Below are 18,253 nucleotides of genomic sequence, written 5' to 3'. Positions count from 1 at the left end.
CCCGTTTGACTGCAAAAGACCTTCAGGAGGATTTAGCAGACTCTGGAGTGGTGGTGCACTGTTCTACTGTGCAGCAACACCTGCACAAATATGACCTTCATGGAAGAGGCATCAGAAGAAAACCTTTCCTACGTCCTCACCTCAAAATTCTGCGTCAGAAGTTTGCAAAGGAACATCTAAACAAGCCTGATGCATTTTGGAAACAAATCCTGTGGACTGGTGAAGTTAAAATAGAACTTTTTGGCTGCAGTGAGAAAAGATATGTTTGGAGAAAAAAGGGTGCAGAATTTCATGAAAAGTACACCTTTCCAACTGTTAAGCACGAGGGTGGATCGATCATGCTTTGGGTTTGTGTTGCAGCCACTGACACGGGGAATATTTCACTGGTGGAGGGAAGTATGAATTCAATTAAATACCAGCAAATTCTGGAAGCAAACATCACACCATCTGTAAAAAAAAAAGCTGAAAATGAAAAGAGGATGGCTTCTACAACAGGATAATGATCTTAAACACACCTCAAAATCCACAACGGACTACCTCAAGAGGCGCAAGCTGAAGGTTTTGCCATGGCCCTCACAGTCCCCCAACCTAAACATCATTGAGAATCTGTGGATAGACCTCAAAAGAGCAATGCATGCAAGACGGCCCAAAATTCTTACAGAATTTTCCAGCTCTTGGCTCCATCCCTCCCCCTCCTGTCTTCTCCTATCATTTTGGATCTCCCCCTCCCCCTCCCACTTTCAAATCTCTTACTATCTCTTCTTACAGTTAGTCCTAATGAAAGGTCTTGGCCCAAAACGTCGACTGTACCACTTCCTATATATAGATGCTGCTTGGCCTGCTGCATTCACCAGCAATTTTTATGTGTTGCTTGAAATTCCAGCATCTGTAGATTTCCTCGTGTTTGCATGTATAACTTTATGCCTTTTGGAAATCAGGTCATCTTTTACTCACTTAGCTATTCACAGTAAGAGAAATTTTGACCGGGGTGCCCAAATTTTTGCATGCCACTGTACCTGTTGGTCATCTAGGTATGGTCAAAATGAAAGTATTGGCTGGAAGCTTTTAACCTACTCTAAGATCAATTTAACCCTTCCCTTCCACAGAGCTCTTCACTTTTCTATCATCCATGTGCCTCTTAAATACCCCTATTGTAGCTGTCTCTACCACCACCCGTATCACCCACCACTGTGTAAAGAACTTATGTCTGACATCCTGCTTATACTTTCCTCCAATCATAAACTTATGACCCCTGATTTAGCCATTTCCACCCATGGGAAAAGGGTTTTGGATCTCCAAAGACAATTTCCTTATATTACGGCATGTAGTGGCTCACTGCTTAAGTAACTATGTTAGCAACAGAAAATCACATCACCTTCGGAAACTCAAAAGAGGAGCAGGTGAAACACATTTTTTAACTGGGGATGTGGAGATGTAACTGATTTAAAGAAGAGGAAATGGGGTGATCAGTTTTGTGATGGGAGAGAATGAATAAAGGCAAGGTTATGAGATGTAATGTAGGAAAAGTTAAAGAATCAGATAAGAGTTGGTAAAAACATGATATTCTTTCATAAATTGGTTAAGGCACAGAAGGAGGTCATTTGGCTCCTTGTGTCCATGACAACACTGTACCAGTGTACAAATGAGAAAATCTACAGATGCTGGAAATCTGAGCAAAACACACAAAATGCTGGAGGAGCTCAGTAGGTCAGGCAGCATCTATAGGAAAAAGTACAGTCAACGTTTCAGGCTGAAACCCTTTGGCAGGACTGGAGAAAAAAAGCTAAGGAATAGATTTGAGTGGTGGGGGGAGGGGAGAGAGAAACGCCAGGCCATAGGTGAAACTTGGAGGGGAAGGGATGAAGCAAAGAGCTAGGAAGTTGATTGGTGAAAGAGACAGAAGGCCATGGAAGAAAGAAAGGTGCTGGGGGGGGTGGGGGGGGGATGGAATTCCATTTGTTCTGCTTGCTGGTCTTTTCTCTAGCCTCGCAGGTTCGTCCGGACCGTATTTTTATTCAGTTCTGTCTCTGGAATCTGTCTGCATTGCACAGTGCAGATTCACACAGTGCATTGCAGATTCCAACCACACTTTGCATCAATGTGTCTTTTTTAAATCTCTTCAGCTTTGTGCCTGTAGTCCCTGAGACCTCCACCCTTCGATGAAGGGGAATAACCTTCCATTCAATGTGTCCAGCACCCTATCAAATATCGCTTTCCTGGTCCCCTGACCCCTCTTGGATAGCCTTGTAAGTATCATCCCTCATCCCACAAACCCTCCTTTAAATGTCATTGGACTCTAATACCATAATATTTATTCTATAGTGTAGTTCCCAGCTTTGGACACAATGGTTCAGGTGAGGTTGTATCAGTGCTGTACAAAGGTTCAGCATGACTTCTGTGTTTATACTCGCTTTCTGCATTGATGAAACACTCTGTGTTATTAACTGCTTTGTCAGTACACCCTCCCATTTTCAGTGGCTTGTGTGTTCATAAGATCCAGCATCCCTTTCAGAACATTACCCTAAGATAAAGGAGCAGAATTGGGCTGTTTGGCCCATCGAGTCTGCTCTGTCATTTCTTCATGGCTGATCCAATTTTATTCTCAGACCCAGTCTCCTGCCTTCATGCCCTGACCAATCAATAATCTTGTCAACCTCTGCCATAAGTATACATAAAGACTTGGCTTCCACAGCTGCTTGTGGCAAAGCATTCCACAGATTCGCCCCTCTCTTGCTAAAGAAATTCGTCTTCATCTACATTCTAAAAGGACGCCCCCTGTTCTGAGGCTGTGTCCTCAGGTCTGAGACTCTCCCACCAGAGGAAGCATCACCTCTACATCCGCTCAATCACGGTCTTTCACCATTTGATAGGTTTCAACAAGGTTATCCCTAATTCTTCTGAATTCTTGTGAATACAGGCCCAAAGCTATATGATGACCTCCTGTGCCGTAACTAATTTATGAAAGAATATCATGTTCTTTTATCAACTCTCATCTCATCCTCTCCTCACTCTTCCTACCAAAGTGCATTAGCCTGCTTTGCTTTTCCATCGCACCTGCCTTTTCTACCAACCTGTTTATATCCTACTCTCTATCATTCTCCTTCTCACGGTTCACAATGCTGCCAAGGTGTGTTGAAAATTTAGATATTGTGGCTTTCGCTCCAAGTCTGCATCTTTCATAAATCAAAAAAACAATAATCCTAACACCAGTCCTGCTGTTCACCTTCCTCCAGTATGAAATCCAACTATTCATCATGATTTGCTGCCTGTTACTGAACAAACTTTGTATCCGTGCTGCCACTGTCCCTTTTATATTTCAACTTTGCTGATAAGCTCAGTAAGATCTTTCTCGAAGTCCATGTATGCCACATTGTCTATATTATCTTTAGCACCTCTGCTTCATCCGCAAAAAAATGGAATTTCCCATGGCCAATCATTTTAATTCTTACTCCCATTCTCGTTCCAAAATGTTGGTCCATGGCCGCCTCTTCTGCCATGATGAGGCCACTCTCATGGTGGAGCAGCAACACCTCATAATTCATTTAGTTATTCTCCAATGTGATGGCATGAACGTCGATTTCTCCTCCTGATAATTTTTTATCTCCCTCCCCCTTCTTCTATTGTCCACTCTGGCCTCTTACCTCTTCTCACTTGTTGATCACATCTCCCTGGTGCCCCTCCTCTATCCCTTTCTCTCACGGTCCATTCTTCTGTCAGATTACTTCTTCTCCAGCCCTTTACCTTTTCCACATATCACCTCTCAGCTTCTCACTTCATTGCCCCTTCCCCACCCATCTGACTTCACCTATCATTTTCTAGTTTGTCCTCCTCCTCCTCCCCCGCACCTTATTCTGGCTTCTTCCCCCTTCCATTCCAGTCCTGACGCAGGTTTTGGCCCAAAATGTTGACTATTTATTTATTCCCATTGATGCTTCCTGACTGGCCGAGTTCCTCCAGCATTTTGTGTGGTGGTGGCATCCGTTAGTCTTGCGAGACCATGGATCTGCGTCTGGAAAGACTTCACCAGGGTGCAGGCCTGGGCAAGGTTTTATGGACGACCAGCAGTTGCCCATGCAGCATGTCTCCCCTCTCCACGACACCGATGTTGTCCAAGGGAAGGGCAAGGGCCAATACAGCTTGGCACCAGTGTCATCACAGGAGTTGCCAGAACGAGGTTGAAGACAATATCGGGCTGCCTTAGGGACTTCAGCTCCGGATTTGTCCTCAGGGTTTACTCCCGAAGCCTTTCCCATGAGTGGGTATGGCCGCAAGGCAGCGGAGGTTTGAAATCAGAGTTTTCCCTCTCTTAGATGGACTGCCTTCCCTGGCTGACGAGCTCCATCTACCTGAAGCACTGGTTTTAAGGCACCAGGACCCACCTTCCTGCCTTCGCCCCTTCTCCTGTCAGTAGAAATAGTTCCGCCGGGCTTAGAGGCTAAGCCACATGAGAAGGCCAGGAGTTGGACTTGGTTGTCAGAGGCTATTTGAGGCGCATGCTGTGAGGAGCACTTTTAGGTAGTGGGAGCACTTTGTGTGTGTTACCTATATTAAATCTTCCATTACCACATTAGAAAAAATTTTAATCAAGTTGGCTAAGCAAGGTTTGCCCTCAATAAATGAGGTTTGACATGCCTCGGTTAAACCATGTCCTTTCCTATTGATCCTGTCCCAGATCAAAGCTTAGAGCACCACAACACAGAAACAGGCCCTTCAGCCCGTCTAATCCATGCCGAACTGCTATTCTGCCTAGTCCCATCAACCTGCATCTGGACCCTGGCCCTACATACCCCCCTCCCAAATCCATGTATTTATCTGAACTCGCACTCACCACTTCTGCTGCCAGTTTGTTCCACACACTAACCATCCCCTGAGTGGAAAAAGTTCCCCCTCGTGTTCCCCTTAAATATTTTACCTTTCACCCTTAACCCATGACCTTTAGTTCTAGTCTTAGTTAACCTCAATGGGAAAAGCCTGCTTGCATTTATCCTGTCTATACCCTTTGTAATTTTGTATACCTCTATCAAATCTCCTCTCAATCTTCTACGTTCCAAGGAATAAAGTCCTAACTTTCTAATGCTTCTAAAGCCTTTCCTCTCAGTAAGGTTAAGCAGATCAGCCTATCCTCACTCAGCTTTGAATTGTGTTCTCAAGCCAGAGACAAGGCCATTGTAGGTGCCAGCTTTTGGATGTGATTTTAATTTAAGATCTGTCAGGCCATTGCTTGCCTACTCTTAGAGCTTACTGTGCAAAAATCTCCTGAAATAATTTTGAAGATTTTCATTGATATTACAGAATGATTTTTGGTCATTCTCATAATGCTGTCTTGTCAGTCATAGCTCCCTCGTTACCATGGTAACTGCATCTCAGAAATGCCTCACTATCTGTAAGATGTATCAAAAGAAACTGAATTGCGAATAGCACTGTAGGGTTGGAAGCTACTCCTGCTTTCAGCTTAATTCTTGTAAAAGGAAAGGTCATATTTTCATCCCAATACATGACTTTGTTTCAAACTCAGCTGAAATTAGTCCCAAGGGATTTCCTGGCAATGTGTGGTTGGAAGTAAACACTGAGCTCTCATGCACCACACTGTAATAGCATGGAGCTAACCTTAATACTACTGTGGCACCATTTATTGGTTCTGTCCTTCCACTAAGCATGTGCAGATGTCCCACTGATTTTTGTCAGGTGTCTTTGTGGGTGTTTGTTATTCTTAGATTCCTGCCTATAGTTTAAAATTACCCTCTATGAAAGCATGAAAGCATTGAGTTTGGACCAACTGTTGTCAGCCTTGGCAGTCTTTACTCTCATCAACTGCCAATTTTCAGCACTCCTGTGCTAATGGACAGACGTTTCAGTCATGTTGACTGAAGCGCAATACCTGAGAATGAACTGAATCAATAAAGCAAACTGATTTACAGTGCATCCACCTCTGCCTGTTCTTGGAAACATAGAAAATAAGTGCAGGAGTAGGCCATTCGGCCCTTCGAGCCTGCACCGCCATTCAGTATGATCATGGCTGATCATCCAACTCAGAACCCTGTACCAGCCTTCCCTCCATACCCCCTGATCCCTTTAGCCACAAGGGCCTTATCTGACTCCCTCTAAATAAAGCCATTGAACTGGCTTCAACTGTTTCTTGTGGCAGAGAATTCCACAGATTCACCACTCTCTGTGAGAACAAGGTTTTCCTCATCTCGGTCCTAAAAGGCTTCCCCTTTATCCTTAAACTGTGACCCCTCGTTCTGGACTTCCCCAACATCGGGAACAATCTTCCTGCATCTAGCCTGTCCAATCCCTTTAGGATTTTATACGTTTCAATAAGATCCCCCCTCAATCTTCTAAATTCCAGCGAGTATAAGTCTAGTCAATCCAGTCTTTCATCATATGAGCCCTGCCATCCCAGGAATCAATCTGGTGAACCTTCTTTGTACTCCCTCTGTGGCAAGAATGTCTTTGCTCAGATTAGGGGAATAAAACTGCACACAGTACTCCAGGTGTGGTCTCACCAAGGCCTTGTACCACTGCAGTAGTACCTCCCTGCTCCTGTACTCGAATCCTCTTACTATGAATGCCAGCATACCATTCACCTTTTTCACCGCCTGCTGTACCTGCATGCTCACTTTCAATGACTGGTGTATAATGACACCCTGGCCTTGTTGCACCTCCCCTTTTCCTGATCGGCCACCATTCAGATAATAATCTGTTTTCCTGTTTTTGCAACCAAAGTGGATAACCTCATATTTATCCACATTAAATTGCATCCATGAATTTGCCCACTCACCTAACCTATCCAAGTCACCCTGCATCCTCTTAGCATCCTCCTAGCATCCTCCTCACAGCTAACACTGCCGCCCAGCTTCGTGTTATCCGCAAACTTGGAGATGCTGCATTTAATTCCCTCATCTAAGTCATTAATATATATTGTAAACAACTGGGGTCCCAGCACTGAGCCTTGTGGTACCCCACTAGTCATTGCCTGCCATTCTGAAAAGGTCCCATTTATTCCCACTCTTTGCTTCCTGTCTGCCAACCAATTCTCTATCCACATCAATACCATACCCCCAATACCGTGTGCTTTAAGTTTGCACACTAATCTCCTGTGTGGGACCTTGTCAAAAGCCTTCTGAAAATCCAAATATACCACATCCACTGATTCTCCCTTATCCACTCTACTAGTTACATCCTCAAAAAATTCTGTGAGATTCGTCAGACGTTTTCCTTTCACAAATCCGTGCTGACTTTGTCCGATGATTTCACCGCTTTCCAAATGTGCTGTTATCACATCTTTGATAACTGATTCTAGCATTTTCCCCACCACCGATGTTAGGCTAACCGGTCTATAATTCCCCAGTTTCTCTCTCCCTCCTTTTTTAAAAAGCAGGGTTACATTAGCCACCCTCCAATCCTCAGGATCTAGTCCAGAATCTAAAGAGTTGAAAAATTATCACTATGCATCCACTATTTCTTGGGCTACTTCCTTAAGCACTCTGGGATGCAGACCATCTGGCCATGGGGATTTATCTGCCTTTAATCCCTTCAATTTACCTAACACCACTTCCCTACTAACATTTATTTCCCTCAGTTCCTCCATCTCACTAGACCCTCGGTCCCCTGCTATTTCCGGAAGATTATTTATGTCCACCTTAGTGAAGACAGAACCAAAGTAGTTATTCAATTGGTCTGCCATGTCCTTGTTCCCCATGATCAATTCACCTGTTTATGACTGTAAGGGACCTACATTTGTCTTAACCAATCTTTTTGTTTTCACATATCTATAAAAGCTTTTACAGTCAGCTTTTATGTTCCCTGCCAGTTTTCTCTCATAATCTTTTTTCCCTTTCCTAATTAAGCCTTTTGTCCTCCTCTGCTGAACTCTGAATTTCTCCCAGTCCTCAGGTGAGCAGCTTTTTCTGGCTAATTTGTATGTTTCTTCTTTGGAATTGATACTATCCCTAATTTCCCTTGTCAGCCACAGGTGCAATACCTTCCGTGGTTTATTCTTTTGCCAAACTGGGATGAACAATTGTTGTAGTACATCCATGCAATCTTTAAATGCTTACCATTGCATATCCACCGTCAACCCTTTAAGTATCATTCGCCAGTCTATCTTAGCTAATTCACGTCTCATACCTTCAAAGTTACCCTTCTTTAAGTTCAGAACCTTTGTTTCTGAATTAACTATGTCACTGTCCATCTTAATGAAGAATTCCACCATATTCTTGCCCCATCATTTTCAAATATGTCAGATTATTAGAAGTCACCATTGAGCACTGAGCACACAGTTTTTGTTCCTTGTTTCTATCACCTCTTTACACAGATACAATGGCACTGAGTTCAGTGCTTGGCTGGTATGAGTTGACAAACAACCTATTTTTCTTGCGGGTTTGTGTACCTGGGTTCTATTCTGGGCATTGCCTTTCCTTGCTTTGCTGACTAGGTGCAAATGCTGTGCTATTCTTGCTCTGCTTCACTTCCCACTACAGTGAAGTGGACTCTTAAATAACAACAATTGACTTGCTGAGCAAACTTAATGTTTCAAAGGCCTCTGTCAAGGTTAAAAGATATCTGCAGAGAATATTATAAGCCTACATAGGGAGTACATTAAGTTAACTAAAATTAGTTTAAAAGCTATGGCAGTCCATTTACTCTACTCCAACTGGTTAAAGATGGTTAAATGAATTGAAACTTGTTCACAGAATAGTGTCATGTCCAAGAGAGCTGTGGTGTAATTACATCCATAGATGTCTGCAAAGAAAAGTGTGGCTTTGACCATTGGAAGGAAGCCTGGATTTGAGAATGCTCAGGGAACCTAGGAGTTAATCTGGACTTTGCCTGCAACTCATTTAACTGTAAGTTTGGTTATTCAGCATTTGGGATTGATTAGCAAGAGCAAATTAAAGGAAGGCTGGGGCAAGTGTAACAGCTATTGTTGCAGCCGCCATAGTAGGAATAGACATAGCGTGGTGATCTTGGGGATTTAGCTCTTCAAAACTTCAACAACGAGAGGCTTTAGTCAGATCTAGCGCTTCTTAAAACCAATGGAAATAAACTGGATTGTGGCTAGCACACTGCCCTTTAAGAAGCCGCTGGTAAAGGAAGGGTCAATGTGCTGGTCTGATGGCACATGTTTTAAAAAATGAGGTTTTCAACTCCCAAGACCAACTATCCTGCTGGCAAACATACAGTCTCTGATAAATAAAATTGACAATCTCAGAGCTAGGGTTCTGTAACAGAGGAACGTTAGGAACACGTGTGTCCTTTGTTTTACAGAATCTTGGTTAACCCCTTCATAGCAATTCAAATAGATGTGTTCATGATTCATTGTCAGGATAGGTCGGTCAAGTGTCTCATAAACAGAGGTGGAGGTCTATGCCTTGTGATCAACTCCTTGTGTACTAATGTGTCGGTAACATCCCAATATGCTCACCAGACCTGGAATACCTCGCAATTAAGAGCTGGCCGTTTTACCTGCCGTGGGAGATTTCATTGATCGTTTGGTAGCAGTGTACATTCCTCCTTGGACTAATGTGAAACAGGCTCTAGATGAACCGAGTGATGTAGTCAATAGGCATGAAACAGCACATCCTGATGTCTTCCCCATCATTTTGGGGGATTTTAACAATGCCAGCTTGATAAAGTCACTAAATAATTATTATAAACAAATCACCTGTAGTACTAGAGGAAGTATCACACTGGACCACTGTTGCACTAAGTTCAAGACTGCCTACAGTGCTATGCCATGCCCACACTTTGGTAAGTGTGGTCACCTGCCTGTACTACACCCAGAGTGTAGGCAAAGACCAGTAGCTTGTGCTGCATCAAAGTGACCAATCAGATTAGGTAAGAGTACAGACTGTCGCAAACATCAATATACGGCAGTGGTCCCCAGCCACTGGCCCACAAAGAATGCAGGGGTGCAGCGGTAGTCGGGATGCACCCAGCACATCTTTAAGAAAAAAAAACCAAAATAAACAAACTAATTAATTAGGTGTCGCCCGGCACGTAAATGTCGGCCCAGATCAGAGGCGACACAATCGACAATCTCTCGTGATATGCTGATAACATAACGGAGGCTCCACGAAAGAAGACAAAAACATACAAATTCCATCCAGAATAGGAAGAGGAATTTCTATTTACCTTGGTGAAAGACAAGTGTGTATGTATGTTGTGCCACCAAACACAAACACTCACTGACCAAAAGAGGGAATCTGGAGCGGCACCACAACACCAACCACCAGGAATTTAAAGACACCTACCCCCCAGAGAGCGCAATACGTGCCTGGAAAGTTGAGGAGCTGAAATTGGGGTTGAAGGCCCAGCAATCGCTTTCCACAAAACATGCTGCTCAAAATAAGGCTGCTATTGAAGCATCATTTCGTGTAAGTCACCTTTTGGCTAAACACAAGAAGCCTTTTACAGATGGCGATTTATTCAAGGAAGTAATGGCCATTACCGCAGAGACTGTTTTTAATGACTTTAAAAACAAAAACGGCATCACAACCGCAATACATAATACATAATATACTGCTTGGCCCTGCAACAGTGACAAGGAGGGTAGAGTCACCGTCAGAGGACGTGAATATTTTTCACTACAGTTCGATGAATCCCTGGATGTAATGCAAACAGCTCAGCTTGTTGTATTTGTCAGAATGGATTTCCAGAATTTTACAACAAAGGAGGATTTCCTCACTCTTTTGCGATTAAAGGAAAGAACGAGAGGTGAGGATATTTACGATGAGTTTAAAAAAAATACGTCCGTGAAAATGACATCCCCATTCATAAACTGGTGGCAATTACTACTGATGGGGCCGAGCAATGCGCGGTGTACACGTTGGTTTTATAGCACTAAAAGTCAGTGCCTACTTCGGGTCAACTTATCTATGTGAAATTGCATTTTCACAGATGAAAATTATTAAATCTAAGTACAGGAGCTGACTTGCTGGCAGACACCTCACTAGGGTTGCCAACTTTCTCACTCCCAAATAAGGGACAAAAGTAGCAGTCAAATCCTGGGACATTTGTGTTTACCCGGAGAAAGACTACCATGACCATGAAGCCTTGACCGGGCACCTGTGTGCGCATGCGCGTACGTGCCGATTTTTTTTACCCCACAAATCGGTTTTGGCTTAATCTTCATTATTTCTACTTCATATAGGCTGTGTATTTCTCATCTCATTCCTGCTTATACTATATGTTAGTGTTATTTTAGGTTTTATGTGTTATTTGGTATGATTTGGTAGGTTAGTTTTTTGGGTCTGGGAAAGCTCAAAAACTTTTTCCATATAAATTAATGGTAATTGCTTCGGCGTAACGCATTTCGGCACGAAAGGTTTCATAGGAACACTCTACCTTAGCGGGGGAAATACAGGACAATTGGCAACCCTACACATCACAGACTGTCTCAGACTGGCTGTCTGTAGTTATGAGCCAAATTTCAGGGAACTAGCAGAAAGTATTCAGCCCCAGTCATCACACTGAGTGCAACAGTCAATTTTTATTAATTTATTTTTCATGTTGAAATAAAATTAAATAATGAAACTTAGAATTACAGGTGTGAAGTATTGTAATATTCTTAAAGAAAGACAGCTATGGCCTGTTTGATATGCTAGTTACAGTGTTTTCTTATTTGAATTAATTTGAAAGTTTGACAAAAGTATTTTGTGTAATTCAAATACAATTCACCCAAATAAAAGGCCTCAGATTGGAAGTACAATCTGAGCTGTTTTTTCTCTAAACGATTTAGTAGGTAGATCTTGCCTTTCACCGAGGTCGAGGTATGGGATCTTGGGCTTAAAAAGGTTGGTGACCACTAGTTTAGGGAGTCATCTTATTGCTTAGATGAGTACGCCACAGTTGTCACCGACTTCATTAAGACCTGTGTAGAATGAGTGTGTGCCTACAAAAACTTACTGTACATTCCCAAACCAAAAGCCACTGATGAACCAGGGACTCATAGTCTGCTGAGGGCTAGATCTGTAGCATTTAAGTCTGGCGACCCAGGTCTATACAAGAAAATCAGGTATGACTTGCGGAGGGCTATTTCAAGAACGAAGAAGCAATTCCGATGAGGTTGGAGACGGCATCGGTTGCACATCAACTGTGGCAGTATTTGCAGGACATTATTTCCTACAAGCGAAACCCAACATCATGAATGGGAGTGAAGTTTCACTACCAGACGAGCTGAATGCATTTTATGCTCCCTTTGAGAGGGAGAATAAAACCACATCTACGAGGATCCCTGCAGCATCCAATGACACTGTGATCTTTGTCTCAGACGTCAGGCTGTCTTTCAAGAAGGTGAACCCTCGCAAGGCAGCGGCCTGATGGAGTACCTGGTAAGGCTCTGAAAACCTGTGGCAACTAACTGGCAGGAGTATTCAAAGACATTTTCAATCTCTCACTGCTACAGTTGGATTTTCAAAAGGGCAACAATTATACCAGTGCCCAAGAAGACCAGTGTGAGTTGCTTCAATGAATATCATCCAGTAGCGCTCACATCTTTGCGAGGTTGGTCATGGCTAAAATCAACACCTGTCTCAGGAAGAACTTAGACCCACTGCATTTCACCTATCATCACATTAGGTCTGCAGCAGACGCAGTCTCAATGGCTCCCCACGCAGCTTGGATCACCTGAACAATGCAAGAACCTATGTCAGGATGTTGTTTATTGGCTATAGCTCGACAGTTAACACCACCATTTCTCCAGTCCTAATCGAAAAGCTGCGGAACCGAGGCATCTGTACTTCCCTTTGCAACTGGATTCTCAACTTCCTGAATGGAAGACCACGATTTGTGTGGATTGGTTATAACATCTCCAGCTCACTGACAATTGACTGGTGTTTCACATGGCTGTGTGCTTATCCCGCTGCTGTACTCTCTCTACACCCATGGTTATATGTGCCTAGGCATAGCTCAAACAGCCTCTATAAATATGCTAACGATATAACCATTGTGGCAGAATTTAAGATGGTGATGAAAGGGCGTACAAGAGCGAGATATACCAGTTAGTTGAGTGGTGTCACAGCAATAACCTTGCACTCAATGTCAGAAAGACCGAAGAGCTGATAGTGGACCTCAGTAAAACAAGGGAACACAAACCAATCCTCACAGAGGAATCAGAAATGGAGCGGGTGATCAGTTTCAAGTTTCTGGGTGTCAATATCTCTGAGGACCTAACACTGGATGCAACATATTGAGCAGCTATAATGAAGACAAGATAGCAGCTATATTTCATTAGGAGTTTGAGGAGGTTTGGTTTGTCAACTAATACACTCAAACTTTTACAAATGTACCGTGGAGAGCATTCTGACTGGCTGCATCACTGTCTGGTATGGGGGGTGGGGGGGGGGGGGGAGGGCTACTGCACAAGATTGAAGTAAATTGCTGAAACTTGTAAAATTAGTCCACTCTATCATGGGTACCAGCCTCCGTAGTATCCAAGACATCTTCAAGGAGTGACGCCTTTGGAAGGCGGTGTCCATCATTAAGGACCCCCACCATTTTGGGCTGCCTTCTATGCATTGTTACCATCAGGAAGGAGATACAGAAGCCTGAAGGCACATACACAGCAATTCAGGAACAGCTTCTTCCCCTTTGCCATCCAATTTCTAAATGGACATCGACTCCATGTTCACTACCTCACTACTTTTTTATTTCTGTTATTTTGCACTGCTTATTTTAACTTAACTATTTAATAGATGTGTATATATAGTTAATGCAACTCCACTTTTTCTCTATAGTTATTCATCATGTATCTCATTGTACTGCTGCTGTAAAGTTATCAAATTTTACGACATTTGCCAGTTATATTAACTCTGATTCTGAGCATTTGGTCAGCACAGTGTAACGGTGTCAGAAACAAGTTGAGTAATAATTCTCCAAAAGTAAATGCATATATTCTTGAACAAAATATTGGAGGTCGATTGGGGCAAGTGCAGGGAGTGAGACAGTGAGAGGTCTTTCAGGATCTCAGTGCAGCCAATGGGTCGAATTGGTGTTGGAAGATTCTACAGTTCTTTAAAATGCAGTTTGAAGGTGCAGGGTTTACACTGACCTATGTTCTCATTGCCATTACAGAAGAAGAAAAATAAAGGGCAGGCCATGATTATTCCCCCAAAGGATTCTGGGAAAGAGAAGGTTTTACCCATTGAAAGTTCCGAAGAGCTAAAATCGGGAAAATTGTCTGACCTCTCAGAAAAAAGAGCAAAATGCGAGCGTGGAATCAAACGCCCCATCAAGGTGAAAGCCCCAGGAAAGACAGAGTCGCCACCTGAGCCTGGGGTAAAACGTACCATTCAGTGTAAGAATCTGGATAACGCTCGAGTTAACCCTGAGCCCATTGCAACGCAGCCTGTCTACGTCAAGTCCAGTGAAGGAACAGACTCTGCCTCCTTTGAAAAGGACACAAAGTGTGCTGAAAGTCCAAAAACTGCCTCAAATGAACTTCGTTCAAGTGATTCTGATGGAGGACTATTGGATTCAACGGTTGATTGTAAGGTGAAGAGGAATGGCCGGGGTCCTCAGGGAGACTGGAACATGGAGGAGAAATGTGAAGCCAATACAGGGCTAGTATCGACTGAGAAAGCTGAGGTAGGTTTTCCATCCTGCTGTTGTTTATCTTTCACGTGCGGGACTGTGTTCCAAATACCATGACTTGTTATTGGAGATCCTATGGTCTAAGTTACAAAGCATTTTTTGATTTTAGCTTGATTGAGACAACATTTGTCAAACATAAAGTTGGTCACAGTAAACTTCACCATTAGGCACTCAGGTTTGTAAAAATGGATGTCACATAAATGGAGTAAATGTAACTCCAGCGAATGTCCAGTGGCCTGGCAAAAGATTGATCTGTCCATAGCGGTTCAATTAACAAACTTTCACCTTCACTGGGCAACTAGAGGTGGAAATATATTCCAGTATCTCTGGCCAAAACCTTTCATCTGTCTGCCTTTTCTCCATTCCCCATTCTGGCTCCTCTCTTATCCCTTCTCTCCTTATCTGTCTATCACCCTCTCTGTTGCCCCTCCTGTTTCCCTTTCTCCCATAGTCCATTCTCCTCTCCCATCAGATTCCTCCATTCAGTCCTTTACCTCCCCCACCTATCACCTCCCAGCTTCTTAGCTCTTCCCCTCCCCACACCCACCTTACCCCTCACCTATCATGTTCTAGCTTGTCCTCCTCCCCCCCCCCACTTTCTTATTCTGCCTTCTACCTTTCCAATCCTGATGAAGAGTCTCAGTATGAAACATCGACTGTTTATTCTTTTCTCTAGATTAGTGCTCACCAACCTTTTTAAGCCCAGGATCCCCTACCTCGACCTCAGTGAAAGGCAAGATCTGCCTACTAAATCGTTTAGAGAAAACACAGCTTATTTGGGCTAATTGTATTTGAATTACACAAAATACTTTTGTCAAACTTTCAAGTTAGTTCAAACAAGAAAACACTGTAACCAGCATATCAAACAGGCCATAGCTGTCTTTCTTTAAGAATATTACAATACTTCACACCTTTAATTCTAAGTTTCATTATTTAGTTTTATTTCAACACGAAAAATAAATGAATAAAAATTGACTGCTGCACTCAGTGTAAGGACTGGGGCTGAATACTTTCTGCTAGTTCCCTGAAATTTGGCTCATAACTACAGACAGCCAGTCTGAGACAGTCTGTGAAGTGTCTGTCAGTCAGACAGCTCCTGTACTTAGATTTAATAATTTTCATCTGTGAAAATGCAATTTCACATAGATAAGTTGACCTGAAGTAGGCACTGACTTTTAGTGCACATGTGGTGAGATGAGGAAACTTATCCCTGCTGACAAGCCCCCAAAAGTCACCGTCACTTGATCTTGCTTTAAGCTTGATGTCATTTTGCAAATCAATTATTTCCATTTCAGTATTACTTGGCACACCAAATACTTGCTGGAATTTGGCTGCTATCTGTTCTATATCGATTGGCAGAAATGGGTTTGAAATAAATGCAGCAATATCTTTCATGACGTTTAACTCCCCAAAACGCCGATCGACCTCTATTGCCAGTTTGTCTAGGTGAGCACAGTACTGCTCAGGGCGAAAAGCATTTTTTTCCTTGATGGCCTGTAACATTTTTTCCAAGTTGGGAAAGTGTGTCAGCCTCCCATTCTTTAAATTTGAAATCCAGACACCGAGCTTGGCCTTAAGCACATTTACTGCGCTGATCATGTGGGTTAGGTGTCGGTCTCCCATGAGCTGGTTGTTAAGTGCGTTTCATTTAGCTGTTATGTCTGTCAGAGACCCTAAATCCAGTAGCCACGCATCATCTCCTCGTGCTCCTCGTTTCTTGTTGACAGAAAAGTCTTTATCTCAGGCAGCAAGTCAACAAATCATTGTGGCACTTTGCCGTGACTCAACCACCAAACACCAACATGAAGAATTATGTCTCCGTAAGCGGCATCGAGCTCATCCAATAACGCCTTGAATAAGCGGCGCTGAAGCGCTTTTGCTCGAATCAAGTTTATCAGTTTGACCACCAGTGTCATTACATGAGAAAAGTCCACGACCTTCCCAGCCAAGGCCTGCTGATGAATCACACAGTGATAATCCAGGAAGTCAGGAAAATCAGGGTCATTACAGCACAGTGCTATAAAACCAACGCGCACACCGCACATTGCCGGGGCCGCATCAGTAGTAATTGCCACCAGTTTATGAATGGGGATGCCATTTTCACAGATATATTTTTTAAACTCATTGTAAATATCCTCACCTCTCGGTCTCTCCTTTAATTGCAAAAGAGTGAGGAAGTCCTCCTTTGTTGTAAAATCCTGGAAAGCCATTCTGACAAATACAACAAGCTGAGCTGTTTGCATTACATCCAGGGATTCATCGAACTGTAGTGAAAAATATTCACAGAGTGACAAGTCCTTTAACACTTGTGGATCCACATCCTCTGACTGTGACTCTACCCTCCTTGTCACTGTTGCAGGGTCAAGCGGTATATTATGTATTGCGGTTATGATGTCGTTTTTGTTTTTAAAGTAATTTAAAATGGTCTCTGCGATAATGACCATTGCTTCCTTGAATAAATCGCCATCTGTAAAAGGCTTCTTGTGTTTAGCCAAAAGGTGATTTACACGAAATGATGCTTCAATAGCAGCCTTATTTTGAGCAGCATGTTTTGTGAAAAATGATTGCTGGGCCTTCAACCCCGATTTCAGCTCCTCAACTTTCCTGGCACGAATTGCGCTCTTTGGGGGGTAGGTGCCTTTAAACTTATGGTGGTTGGTGTTGTGCCGCTCCAGATTCCCTCTTTTGGTCAGTGTTTGTGTTTGGTGGCACAACATACATACACACTTGTCTTTCACCAAGGTAAATAGAAATTCCTCTTCCCATTCTGGATGGAAGTTGTATATTTTCACCTTCTTTTGTGGAGCCTCTGCCATGCTAGCTAGCTACCTTGCAGGATATCACCAGCGAGTGCCGTATATTGATGTTTGCGACAGTCTGTACTCTTATCTGTTCTAATTGGTCACTTTGATGCAGCACAGGCGACGCTGAAAACGCGATGCATGGCGGGGGAGCTACACACATGCGCACTGAGCAGAAAGAAGGGAACTAAAACCCCGCAACCCGGAAACAATCTCTCTCTACAAACAGCTTTTTAGCGAAAATATTGCTATATTACCATTATCCTAATTAGTATTACTTATTTTTATAATGCTCACATTACAACAGTATTTGTGTATTTATTTTTCGTTTTTTTCGGGATCGACTGGGAAAGTCTCAAAGATCGAGTGGTTGGTGACCCCTACCCTAGATGTTGCCTGGCCTCCTGAGTTCCTCCAACAATTACTGCACCTTTCCTGTGATGCCATGTGATTTTAATTTGCTAAGCAGCCTTATGTGTGGCACCTTATCATATGCCTTCTGAAAATCCAAATAAGTGACATCCACTGCCTCTCCTTTATCCACCCTGTTCGTTACTTGCTCAAAAGACTCTTAACAAATTTGTCAGGGAAGATTTCCCTTTACAAAAACCATGCTGACTTTGACTTATTTTATCATTAATCTCCAAGTACCCTGAAACCTCATCCTTAATAATAGACTCCAACCCTTTCCCAACCACTGAGGTTAGGCTAACTGGCCTATAATCTCTTCTGCCTCTCATCCTTTTTTAAGAGTGGAGTGAGATTTGCAATCTTCCAGTCTTCCGGAACCATTCCAGACTCTAGTGATTCTTGAAATATCATTACGAATGCCTCTACAATCTCTTCAGCAACCTCTT

At 43.0% G+C, this 18,253-nt stretch overlaps 1 protein-coding gene across 7 annotated transcripts in view; it reads left to right on the top strand.

Annotated features, from left to right (window-relative positions):
- usp19 (ubiquitin specific peptidase 19) overlaps positions 1-18,253 on the top strand; it is a 218,843-nt gene that overhangs the window by 54,691 nt on the left and 145,899 nt on the right. For 6 of the 7 annotated variants that reach the window (XM_072280210.1, XM_072280211.1, XM_072280208.1 and 3 more), the window contains one exon: positions 14,077-14,589. The exons of the other annotated variant lie outside the window; for it this stretch is intronic. In XM_072280210.1, the coding sequence (XP_072136311.1) occupies positions 14,077-14,589 (513 nt within the window). The remainder of the gene's footprint in view (positions 1-14,076; positions 14,590-18,253) is intronic. 7 annotated transcript variants of the gene reach the window in all.

The sequence above is a fragment of the Mobula birostris genome, chromosome 16, assembly GCF_030028105.1.
Source record: "Mobula birostris isolate sMobBir1 chromosome 16, sMobBir1.hap1, whole genome shotgun sequence".
Lineage (NCBI taxonomy): Eukaryota > Metazoa > Chordata > Chondrichthyes > Myliobatiformes > Myliobatidae > Mobula > Mobula birostris.
This window is presented reverse-complemented; position numbering and strand designations above follow the sequence as displayed.